Below are 13,334 nucleotides of genomic sequence, written 5' to 3' on the forward strand. Positions count from 1 at the left end.
GAAAATCGACTAGAGGGTTGTCGTGGAAGCCGCTTTTGGCTACGATCAGAGAGATATCGTTTAATCGAAGAGAGTCCGATTTACGTGATTAGTGTGTTGTGATTTGTAAAATTGTTGTGTTGTTGAAAAACAAAAATTATAAAATGTAATTGTTTGTATGCTACTTCTTCCAAGTTTACAAAAGTTGCAGCAAAATTTTGTAAAAAGAAAAAGGAAAGATTGCATTATTTGTTTTTAAAATCTTTAAAAATCCAGCTAAACGTTTTTGTAAGCATTAATATCATTACTCTTTAGAACAGGTAAATTAATTAATAAATTATTTAACTTGGGTTTATACCCAAATACTTCAATTTAAAAAGAGCGAGGTCTTAGTTTCAACCCACCCGTGAAAAAAAAATTAGGGTGTTTCATGTTGAGCCCTGAGGCTTTTTACCTATGATGAGTTTTATTTGATCTGAAGGTGAAAGGGAGATAATGGGTGAATCATCAGCCCATCAGTAATTCAAATTGTTGTTTCAAAAAGAAAAAAAATTTAACTCGGGTTTATGTTCACATGAACCATTAGATAATGTTTATTTGCCTCCTCGTGGAGAGGAATTTAATTAAAAATTAGGTCTACTGGATTTACACTAATTATTTGTTAATAATTTACCTTTTCGATAACATGTCATAAAGTGTAATTTGATTCAAATTTTTTTTTAAAAAAAGTAGTTTAAATAATAATGTCGAAGTAGGTAATTCAAATGTGAAAATAACGTTTTTTTTATGATTATGGAAAAATAAAAGTTGTTTAATGAATATATATTCTTTAAAAGCTCAAACCCAACACGAGAAAACACGTACCCGAACATGAACTAACCCGACTCAAGAAACCAAAACCCGAATAAACTTTTAGTTTTAAAACCCATATATATTTTTAGGTATCATAGGCTAAGTCTTAGCCACTGACGTCATCAAAAGTTAGTCCAAAACTCTATATCGACTGTTCTTATTCCACCTATTATGAATCGATTGTTTATTGGTTATTAATGTTTCAATTTATGACTAAAAACAACTTTAATCCAACAAACTAATCATTACATACTGAAGAAGATTATGCCGGTCTTATTTATTATGGTTGAACCTTGTTAAATTTTACTCTTTTTTATGATGTTATATTTTTTAATTTTTGTTTTGTTATTGGTTTATTTACATTACTAGTAAAGAAGAACATGTTTCATTTAAATTTAGCAATGCAATTTTTTTTTTCTAGGATACTTAAAACTCGATTAACCAAACCCGAAGAGACCATGAGAGATTTGGGATGGGTTTCGGGTCCGGATTTAAAACTTAGAAACCCAAAGAACCCAACCCAAAAAACACAAAACTCAAATAACATCCATATGCTGATGGTTCAAATTCTCAGGTTAACTAAAACATTGTGTAATTTAAGCGGTTCAAAGAAAATAAATATACATCATATTATATATAAATATGGTTCAAATCCTCTAGTTAACTAAAATATTGTGTAATTTAAGCAATTTAATGAAAATAAATATACATGGTATTATAAATAAATGGTCAAGTTATTCTATAAGGAGAATAAAAATGAGAAAGATGAGAAGATGTCTAGAAAAAAAAATAATAAATAAATAAAAAATAATAAAAAAAAATTAATAAAAAAATCATAACTTAAAATTTAATAAAAAAATGAAAAATATAAAAACGCAAAAATATTTCCACCGTCTTCCTTGTTCTCTCTAAAAAATACAACTTGAAAAAGACACAATGACGAGGATGAAGCATCATTGTGTCTTTTTATTTATCATTGTGTTTTGTGTTTATTTTCGTCATTGATTGTGTCTTTTTTCCTTGAAATTGTGTATTTTTTTTCTTGATATTGTGTTATATTACTCAATATTGTGTTGTACTTTGTTCGGCATTGTGTTAAATTCTGTAACCAATTGTGTTTTTTTATTTATTTATCATTGTGTAAATTGTTCAGTTTCGATATTGTGTCTTTTTTCTTTACATTGTGTCTTTTCGTCGGTTTTTTTAACACGAATGACGGGGAAAACATTTTAGTTTTAAATTTTTTTCGTTTTTTAATTATATTTTGAGTTATAATTTATTTTTATTTTTTATTAAGTGGTTTTTTATGTCCATAAATCTTCTCATACTTCTCAGTTTTGTCACTCTTTTTATTTTAACTTTACCCATAAATAAATATAATTACACTGACGCCAGAACTACCCCACTTTTAGTTTTGCTATAGATGGCACGATGTTAGAACTACCACATGTTTAGTATCGCTATAGAAGGTGTGCGCATGATAAGTTTTTTTTCTTTTATATATTTGGAAATAGTTTTATATTAAACACGTTTTATATGTTCATCACTTAATTTCCTTTATTTTATATTTTTCTCTTTGTCTTCGTTTTAGACATCAACAAATCATATTTGGAAATTAATATAAAATTTGGACAAAATCACAAGAAATCCTTTTTTTTAACTTATTATTTTTCAGTTTATTTGAGAAACCAAAATTAAAACAACACATTGAAAATAAAATAGTTTCATTGCTATTAAAATATCCACCTCATTCTTGAATCCTCACCTTCATACTTAATTTCCGTTATTTTGTATTTATCTATTTGTCTTCTTTTAATCATCAACAAAAACATATTTTAAAATTAATATGAAATTTGGACAAAATCAAAAGAAATCCTTTGTATTTGTTATTTTGAACTTTTTCGTTCATTTGAGAAACCAAAATCAAAACAACACATTGTAAATAAAATAGTTATATTGCTATTAAAAATTAGTCTAGAAAGAATATAGGTCGCAGGAGCAAAATTTCATATTAATTTTAAATATTTATCCACATAAATATATTAGTTATAACTATGATATATTAGACTATGCGTACTGGACGATAATCGGAAGCGAAATTTGGGCGAGGAGGGCTACACCCCCCCCCCCCCCCGGCGAAATGTGGGGCGATAAGAGGGGGGGGGGGGGCGAGAAACCTTTGTCACCGGTTTTGTTTGTAAAAAAATATTATTATTCCCGTTACCAACGGTCAAATATTAAAAAAATAATATAAACAATATATATATATACATACACCCTTCTTCTCCAAAACCAATATCCATTTCATACACTACACATAACCAAATTCTTCAAAAATACAACCAAAATGAATCCTAGAAACAACCTGAACCACCCGAAACACTCATTCCCTTCCATGGAACTCACCGCTACCATGAGAGAAACCATCAAACAACACGAAAAGATTGCCGTGAAACTCGCCGCTACCATGAGAGAAACCAACGAACAACACGAAAAGATTGCCACTATGTTGAAATTGCGGGAAATGAATAAAGAATACGAATCCCTTAAAGCGGCCGCGTTACACGAAGAGGTCGCATTGTTGCAACGACGACGAGTTGAAAAAATGCGCAAATATTATGGATATTAGTTTTTTTTGTTATGTATTTTTTTAATGTTTCTTTTTTAATTGTAATGTATTTTTATTTAATTATTTAATTTAATGGCTTTTTATTTGTTTAGTTTAATTATTAAAAGAAAATAATAGAAAATGATGTCGTGACACTGGAGGGGGCTACAAAACCATTACACCGCAAAAACAAATTCATAACATTTGCTAACCGGGCGTCACGTGTCAAAATTCGTCCAATTTGTAGCCTCTCCACTACGCATAACCTAAAACAGTTATGTAATTGTATAGCTTTCTCTTTTTTACTAAATCTTAACAGCACACACAAGTGTTTATGTGCTATTTTGTTGAGCACATACTATAAGCATAAAACAACGTAAACTTTTGTATTTAGCGTTGTCTAGATTTACCGTGAGGGAAAATGTAAAGATTATATGGTTTTATAACGTCATATGTATCACACATAAAACAATAAAATTTATGAGTTTCTTTCTTAAAAAAGTTATTTATATACATATGTATTTATTTTATTTTATTTTGTGTCGTATATACACTCTATTAACAATTAACAATGTAGAAATGAAGCCATGCGTTATTAAAATAATAATATGAAAAGGTCTAATGAAAGGGCAACTTGTCATGTGATTAGAGTTGGTGTTTGTAATGTTTATCTACCACGTAATTGATTATAACATATTAACGTAACGTGGCCGTTAACTTATTCAAGCTAATCAAATCATTTATTTTATTTAAAAAAATAGATTAATTAACTAACTTTGTATTCGAGGTTTCACATATGTCCGTGAATAATTTATTCTTTGGACAAAACCAATATCCAAAAACTATTTAGAATAAACTGTAAAAATATTTAGAATTAATTGCTTTTTGCGTCGATATGGTTTACAAGTGGGAACCACTGGCAAAATGACACTCTTTTTAAAGATGGAAAGATGACAGATGGATGCAAACTGATCCTGCCCGACAATCATATGGGCTCAACAAACTCATTTTTGGAAAGAGGGTCACAAGTGGTTCTTGTCTATAAACCACATGAACGCAAACTGCAATTTACTCAAATATTTATTTTTTACCAAATAGATTCATGTTCACTCAATAAGTAAATAAACAACCAATAGAAATTAGATTTTCATCTTGAATTTTAACACACTCTTTATCAAACTTTTAGCTACCCGGCATATCGAGCAAACACGAAACTAAAACCTGACCAACGCAAACTTGTAGTTAACCCGAAACAAGACTTTTTTCGAACTTGTACAAACCTTTTGACCAATCCAAAAGTCAAAAAAGTATGAAACATTTCTAACATGTATACTTAAGCATTATTTCTGACTAAACGATGACGACGCCCGTATGTTGTGGCGTTTGAAGAACTCTCTAAATCCGTATGCGCTCACATCATAGTTGTACTGAAAAAAGAAAATCACACGAAAGAAATCATAATGATAGTCAACACGACTCTATAATACACAAAGTACATTTGGACCAAATATGAGCATGAAAATAAAGGCAAATTACACATGCAATTTATGTGACTGGGTGTGTGCATACATTTATGCGTCTACACACGCATACATATCTGCACAGGATGTATACAGATGTGTATGTGTAGAGTGTAGACAGGCACACAAATACATACATAGATACGCATTTGCACATGTATATGTGTATAAAGTTTGCATAACTAACATTTTTGTTATGTAGATGTAACCTTCACTTGCAATTGTGTGTTGAAAAAAGGGTGTTTGCTTATGTCACACTTCTCCTTTGTTTGTTATAAGTCAACACATTTAGGCAGTCAACTATTTGCCTCTTTTATGTATAAAATTTCTCTACCTGCCCCCCTTTTGTTGGTACATAACTAATGTGTTGTCAAATAAATTGATGGATGTAATGACTAATGAGTATTAGTTAGTCATTAAATATTTTTAGCACCTTATGTATGATAGTTTTACCAATAATATGTCCACTTGTGTAATGATAATATTATCAAAACTATGGTTGTTTTCACTTTTAATTTGCTTCAATAAATTTTTAAGATTGCTAATTATGTGAGGTTTTTTTTATTATTATATATGGAATTGTAATAATTTTCTGTGCATATTACATGTTTTTTTTATCACTGTGCTTTTTTGTCTTTCTGTGTGCTGCTTTTTTACACCTTTCACCTAGGCGCGAGCCCTTGTAACTTGCGCCTTTGACTACCTAACGATCTAATATCATTGGTGTTACTTAAGGAAAATTTGAATGGTCTCAAATTATATGGCTATTGTATGTTGATTGTTGATACATAAAGAATATCAACTGTGATAACCAGAGGTTCATGTTGCAAAGAATACAATGAAACAACAAATTGAGAATGATTATTGGCTCAATAAAATCCTATGAATATGTTCACTAACCACAACATCGAAGTTGAAACTTTGTATAACTTCAACCGGCCTTCTACTCTTCTAGATGACTAATTAGAAGGCATCAGTCTTGGATACCAGTTGTTTTGATCATCTAAAGACTAATGAAGCGTTGACTTTGGTAAAAGTGCCACTATGTTGGTCAGTTTTAAGGCTGGTCAATATTCTTTATATTAGTCCGCTTTTGGAGTGGTCAATATAATATAGAAGTGATAATAGAACCAACTTTTACTGAGAAAATGGTTTGACTTTCAAGAAAGGCAATTGTTAAGTATCCAGCGGGTCGGGTCAACTCAGGCTAAATTATATGGAGTCAATGACTAAATTCGTGGAAGTCAAAGTCAAGAGCTGAACTCTTGGGAAGTCAAAGTCAAAGGCGAGTTTAGTGGAGAAAATGAGAAACTAATGGAGGAGCTAAGTTAGTGGAGTTATTTATCTTTGTTTTCATTATTTATACCATTGAGTTTTAAGATTTCAATTGTCTATGTTTTTATCAAGTATTATGAATAAAAAGTAATTTTATTTTGGATATCTAGCCTATCTCAAATCAGGCCAATTATCCCTTATTTCATCAATTCGATTCCCAGGTTCGACATTGATTGAGTCCAGATTCTAGACTCTAATAATCTATGTAGACCATCAACGGATGGTCATAGACTCATTTGTGTTTAAAACTAGATACATAGGCTTAGGCAGTAAGGATTTTTAGGCACTGTTTTATATATGTTGTATAAACTTAGGTAGCAAGTTTCACTAAAGGACTCAGCGGATGTATAAATTATGCTTTTTTAATATTTCTCTTAACTAATAACTATTAATAATGTAGTATAACATTGTTTTGCTGTTATCGTTGCTATTATATTTATTATTAAATAAAATTGTTCGTTGGAGAGCATTTTGTAAAGTTTAAATAACTTACAGGTAAAACTTTCACGGCGTATTTTGTAACATTTGGATCAACTGCCCTTCCTTGATTATTCGACTGCACCAAATCAACAAATGTCAGTAAGACTCTACATTTGTTACAACCTAAACAAAACAGAACCACGACTGCAATAGAGAATGTAACTCATGCAGTGAAAGTTTTACATTGCTCTAGACTTGTCTGTTCTAGCTTTGGTAAAAAAAACTAGAGTACGCTAAAAATCTAAAATAATTTGTTTCAAGAATATTATCAATGAAACTTTTATGCATGGTGAGATTTGTGATGTAGCAACATGATTAAGATAGACCATGCAGATAACAATACAGAAGGTTATACAAACTTACTTGTTCAGGGCTATGAAACATTTCTATAAATGGATAATCCTTCTTTTGTCGTGTCATACAGAATCCAATAAATTTTGGACACTCAACCTGAAACATGGTATTAGAGAAACAAAAAAAACTCAATAAAATTCAAATAAGAAATAAGTACCTTTATATTGGCCTAGAGCCCTAATAACATTTTATCAGAAAGAGCCATTATAAATAAACAATGTTCTAATTTAAATATTAAAACAAAATAATTTAAGAGGTTATATGCATGAAAGATAACTTTTGAGTGAACTACTCGAGATCGACTTGCTACAATCTCAAATCGAGCCGAGCTTAATGAGCTCAAGCCCAGCCTATGCCCTATAATAACGAATAAGATTGTTTAATTAACAAGTCTGAGCCCAATAACAAGATTTTTTGGTAAACGAGCCGAGCCAAGCCTAAATATAAGATTGTTTACAAGCCCGACCTTAAAAATATGAATGTTTTAAAAATCAGCCCGAGACTAAAATATTTTTTTACAATAAGCAAGCCCCAGCCCAAGCCTAAAAATAAGAAGAATAAATGCAGGCATACAGCAATTCGCGAAAGAGAAAGGGGGGGGGGGGGGTTGCTATAGTTTTAATAAATGATTCCTATTAAGCCGGAAAGTCTTCTCAGATACAAGACAATGATTTAGTTCTCGAACAAACCAAAAAGATTCTGGAGCTTCTTCAGGAGTCGGTATTCTTCCTCCAAAGATTATAGTACCAAGTACATCATTATTGTATACTCTCACATATATGGCACAACCTAAATCTTTTTTTTATTGAAATACCTAAAAATCACCCAAATACTAAGAAATTCCCCCTTGACAGTAAATACTAAAACGAGACTGAACCCGGGCCTAAAAAAAGATTCCTTATTAAAAAAGCCCAAGCCTAAAAATAAGTTTTTTCTAATAAACAGGCCCAAGCCCGAGCCTCACTTATGGAGTTTGAGCGGTCTTGCAAGCGTAAATGAGCCTGTCATTTATATATTTTATTTAGTATCTTTAATCTATACTTATTAAGCAAAATTTAATTATATAAGAATACTAAAAATGTAACTAAATTAATTAATAAATAATAAACGCACCGAGCTCGAGTTTGATAAAACTATTCACAAACCGGGCACGAGCTTTAGAAATAAAGCATAAAATGAGCCAAGCTTGACCTCTCGTAAGTTAGACGAGCCGGGCTTGAAAAAACTACTCACGAACCAAGCTCAAGCTTGAAATGAGTCAAGCTCTAGCTCTCGTAAGTTAAACAAGCTGATACCAAGCTCGGCTCGGCTCATTTACAACCATGCTCATTCCCGTCTTAGCTATCTCTTTCAAATTGACACATTTGAGATCAAGCACAACCAGCAAATTAAAAAGTAAACATGTCAAAATTGCAACCTTTACTACTTAGTATATTAGTATATAACTTATCTGCAATATAAAAATTGTCAATATTATACCACAAAAACCAACTTACACGCATAAACTTAATTTGAGGATAAAACTCAGCAGCAGCTTCCTCCAATACTTTATCAAGATGTTTAGTATAATTACTCCTGCAACAAAAACAAGCCTATAAAATCAAGCATTCATTATAAATAAAATATGAAAATAGAACTAGCAAGGATACATAATATATACTTGATGGTGAATGCAACAATCACAGGGTGACCTTGATGTAAAAGATGAACAAATTCACGTTCCGAAGTAAAATGAATAACCCTTGATGGCCCTAGATCCTTTGGATATCCAGTATAATACCTTCAAGATAATAATTGCAATTGCAATAATAATACAATATCAGAGACTTAAAACAAAACATTCCTAAGAATATTAACAAAATTAAATAAAAAAAACATACACTAGCGTGTAAACGAGCTTAGCTGCTCATGAGCTACTCGAGATCCGCTAAAAACTCAAACCAATCCAAGCTTTTATTGAGGCTCATATAAATACTAGTTTGAGCCTGAGCTTCACATATCAAGCTCTAGCCTAAACGAGCCTTTTATTTATATAAAGTTAATTTAATATATTAAAGATGTGTTTATATACTAATTTACTATATACAAAACTATGAAAAACATAAATATATAATTTATATTTTTGTTACATGTTATAAAAAACTTATATTTATAAACATATAAAAATAATTATAAAAACATATAGATAAAATACCTAAATAATTAAAGCGAGTCGCTCCTGAGCTGAGCTGAGCTCGAGCTTGACAAAACTCATGTCACTAGTTCGGCTTGTTTACACCAATACCAGAGACAACAAACAACTTCAGAATAATAATAATAATATAAGACATACTTGCAGGTGGAACGAAGATTAATCATCATTTTATGAAAGAAAGATTGGTCATCCATCTGTGAAAAATAAAATTACAAAATAAAACATTCTTAGTTTGACTTTAACTTTGACCAATCAGCAATCAAACCCTAGTTCATTCATAATACAAATAAGGGGAAAGTTAACGCACAAATTAAATTAACGTGCTAACTGTGAGAATCAAGTAGTGTAATTATGTAATTACATAGCAGTGTAATTACACTACACTATAGTTACACTATGTTGTATATATAATTACACTGCTTGATTCTCACAGTTAATTTAATTTGTATTTGATCCAAAACCTAAAACCCATTTTCAATCATCTTCTTCGTCAATTATTATTAAATAGTAAACAGTTAATTATCCGCCCCATTTGTTGATTTGAAAATATTATTATTATTATTATTATTATTATTATTATTATTATTATTAGGGTAATTTCAATTACAAAATGAATGCGAGTAACAGTTATATACCTTGATTGAAAAGGATATCAATTCAATTGCGGAAGATATGATTACTGGAGCTTCTTCAGGTTTTTTGAGTTTTGATTTGGGGTTTTAGGGTTATGACCCAACCAACATATTAAATATTATTAGGGTTTTAAATTTGACCCATAAACCCAAATCAGAGATTGAGGTGCACTCGCAAACCCGTTTTTAACCGAACATCTAACCGATTTATATTATTGATTTTTGAAACCGGTTAAACGAACGGGTTAACCGATTTTTATTTTTTTATTTAAAAACCCGTTTTTTTCCGGTTATTCACTGTTTAACCATTTCGGTTATATCGGGTTGTCACATCCCTGTCGTTGGCGGAAACGTGGGGGCGTGATGACATCATGGATCATGGTCACTGTTTATGGACTATACATAAATACTTCATCAAAATGACTCTACATGTATGTGACTCTATATGTGTTTCCAATGCTTCAATTACTTGAGAATGCATGCATAAAAACGTCAACACAAATTGTTAGTTAGTTTCACTGGTTTATATGTCATCTAAAATATTTGTTTCTTGGAAAACGAGTCGATCGACATTGTCTTATGTAGACAATTACCTCAGATATTTACCATGAGCTCTATGATCAAGACTTAACCGTGTTTCTGTGATCGCCCCTCTTGATGTTCTAATGCAAAACATCGAAGTCATCTTTTGGACAAATATCACCCGCTAGACCTCCAATCTAAGTTAGTGCGACTAACCACGGTGGGGCGTGTTACTCCCAAATAGTACTATTCACATCGGCCACGTCTACAATAGTTAATGATCATAGATTATAGGGGACTTTCGAGGCATTATTGTTTCCAACCCATGTAACAAAATGAGACGACGTTTCTACTCGTTTCCGAACATGTGTTTCTCCATGCATTCCCCTCCAAAAGTTTCAAAACAGTTTAAAAAGGGGGTATTGAAACTCACCTGATTCTCAAACATGCGTTAGATAAGATAAAATTTCAAGTCTCGGCCTACGATTACCCTATAACGTGCAAAAACAATTTAGGTCTGGTGTTTCATTTTTGATACTTAAGCGTTTCATGATCATATTTCACCCAACTAGTTAAACGTGTTTCAATAGCTTGTCAACTTAAATGTGATTTTACGATCCATTGATGATATGTTTCGTTTTCCTGAAAATATATATATTTATATAAAGATAAAAAATAACTAATGTATACATCAAAATGCATTCATGACTTTTTAAACTTTAAATATTATTATTTGTTCAAGCCTCAAGTCATAACTCGTTGTGTACCATTATAAAATTATATATTTATTTTAGAGAAATATATTATGAAAATACCTCTCGTATTTTAGTGACATATACATGTTTTGGTAGAGTCCAAACATATAAACGTGCTTTGAATACATACATTTCTACAAAATATATATTAATTATCATACATTGTTAGAACATTCCCACCCTTTCTCCCATTTGTATCTCTAAATTACATTAACAAACACTATATTTTACTCTCAAGTTTAATTAAATAATATTTTTTTATACTTTTATCATTACAATTTCTTTTTACCCTACTCACAACCAATTTAACAAATACTAAAAAATAAATAAGACAAACAAAGTTTTCCCAAATTTACATAGAATCACTACTTTTTCTCTCTCTCCATCCTATAGTTTACACTAACAACCACTTACAAGTTACAACCTCACTCTGTAATTTATAAATTCATCACACATAGTTTTAGGGGATATAATAATAATGCTCTTACAAAAGTATCATGCGACTTATAAATATAGGTATTTTCTCCATAAAATCATTTTGGGGTTTTTAAACCACATTTTATAAAACACCAAGTATTATAACTAAACTAGTTCACTAGCAAAAGTTTATAAGGATTATATATGTTAGGATCTACTAGTGAAAATAACAAGGAAGATATACTCGTTCCCAACAAGTTTTTAAATACAAATCTAAATATAGATTTAGGGGAAACCCGTTTATTTATGAACCCAAACAACTAAATGAGTATATGTACATAGTTTTGAGTCCAAAACGTCAACACTTGAGCAGTGTATACAGGGCCGACCCGATAGTTTTGTTGGGCCAAGCAAGGGCTTTAGGCCCCAAAAAATACGAAGGCCCCCAAATTTAAAATAAAATTAAAAGTTATATATTAGGTTTAATACGTATGTTCTACTGAAGCAAGGATGAAGGCATGGAACTGAAGCGACAATCTTGGAATAATCCATGCACGAAATCGATGGAATAAAGCGGAGTCAATCGTGGATTCCTATTAATAGATATCAATATATATTTAGTATAAATTGTATTTATTATTAGATTGATTGGCTTGATCTTATCTCTAAATATAGAGATCTTTTGTATCATATATATAGACGATAGAATAATAATGAGAAGGCAAGGTTTGACAAATATTCATTCCAACATGGTATCATTAGCCTAACCCTAATTCAGCCGTCTCCTCTTCATCGGCTCATACCTTCGATCCTCGTCTACCCCTGCTACTCATATTCTCCTTTGATTTTTTTTTGTTTTCTTCATCCCTCTCCACTTCAATCTCAACATGGATAACAAACTACACCCTGCTCTCACCGTCACCAATATCAAAAGCTTCGTCCCTATCATCCTTGAATCCGAATCTGGCCCTTATACTACATGGTCGGAACTCTTCAAAATCCACTGTCGTGCATTCATGGTGTATGATCACCTCATCTCGTCAAAACCCCCAACACCCTCAAAATCCACAGAACCTGACCCTAAAACACCACCACCGGCACCGGCTCTAGACTCGTGGGAGCGTATCGATGCCATAGTCCTCCTGTGGATCTATTGCACCATCTCAGGCGATTTGCTCAATACCATTCTCAAGAAAGACACAACCGCTTGTGATGCATGGACAACGCTTGCTGACCTTTTTAATGACAGTAAAGCTACTCGGGCCGTTTACTTGAAAACAAAGTTTGCCAATACCCGCCTTGATAATTTCCCGAACATGCACGTCTATTGTCAAGAACTGAAAGTTTTGGCAAACCAACTTGCCAACGTAGATTCCCCAGTTGCTGATAGTGATTTGGTTATTCAGCTTGTTATCGGACTTAACGAGCAATATGAAGGTATCGGTGCCATAATCCACAACACTTAACCACTCCCCTCCTTTCATGCAGCCCGTTCGAAGGTCACTATGGAAGAACAAAAAAAAACACATCAAGCTGCTCTTGCTGCCTCAAACACCGGAACCGCATTACACGCCGCAACCACAAAAACCGACCATTCCACTAATCCCGAATACAGAACTGATTCCTCATTCGAACGGGGGCGCGGTTGAAGCCGCTATCGTGGACGGGGTCGAGGCCGGTCTGCAT

The 13,334-nt window shown here is 31.9% G+C and overlaps 2 protein-coding genes across 2 annotated transcripts; one reads left to right on the forward strand and one right to left on the reverse strand.

Moving 5' to 3' along the window:
- Positions 1 to 4,447: 4,447 nt before the first annotated feature.
- On the reverse strand, positions 4,448 to 10,066 carry LOC143616716 (uncharacterized). Its single transcript, XM_077089469.1, has 7 exons — positions 9,958 to 10,066; positions 9,461 to 9,516; positions 8,789 to 8,908; positions 8,625 to 8,703; positions 7,138 to 7,224; positions 6,788 to 6,850; positions 4,448 to 4,866 (listed from the first exon to the last, which is right to left on the reverse strand). Exons 2-7 carry the CDS (start codon positions 9,514 to 9,516, stop codon positions 4,780 to 4,782), a joined length of 492 nt encoding a protein of 163 aa, XP_076945584.1. The 5' UTR covers positions 9,958 to 10,066; the 3' UTR covers positions 4,448 to 4,779.
- Positions 10,067 to 12,535: 2,469 nt separating this feature from the next.
- On the forward strand, positions 12,536 to 13,114 carry LOC143616713 (uncharacterized). The gene has a single exon (XM_077089466.1). The coding sequence runs from the start codon at positions 12,536 to 12,538 to the stop codon at positions 13,112 to 13,114; it is 579 nt and encodes a 192-aa protein (XP_076945581.1).
- Positions 13,115 to 13,334: the final 220 nt, after the last annotated feature.

The sequence above is a fragment of the Bidens hawaiensis genome, unplaced genomic scaffold (assembly GCF_021521415.1).
Source record: "Bidens hawaiensis isolate Kalapana, Puna unplaced genomic scaffold, B.hawaiensis_p1.1 tig00048993_1, whole genome shotgun sequence".
NCBI classification, from domain to species: domain Eukaryota; kingdom Viridiplantae; phylum Streptophyta; class Magnoliopsida; order Asterales; family Asteraceae; genus Bidens; species Bidens hawaiensis.

What these genes read in the sequence shown, in the direction of transcription:
- LOC143616716 (XM_077089469.1), bottom strand. Translation starts at nt 9,516, where the DNA reads ATGGATGACCAATCTTTCTTTCATAAAATGATGATTAATCTTCGTTCC. An exon ending in TGTTTCATAGCCCTGAACAA is followed by an intron (nt 6,851 to 7,137) that starts GTAAGTTTGTAT and finishes GATTTGGTGCAG; the next exon opens with TCGAATAATCAAGGAAGGGC. An exon ending in ACGCCGTGAAAGTTTTACCT is followed by an intron (nt 4,867 to 6,787) that starts GTAAGTTATTTA and finishes TTCTTTTTTCAG; the next exon opens with TACAACTATGATGTGAGCGC.
- LOC143616713 (XM_077089466.1), top strand. Translation starts at nt 12,536, where the DNA reads ATGGATAACAAACTACACCCTGCTCTCACCGTCACCAATATCAAAAGC.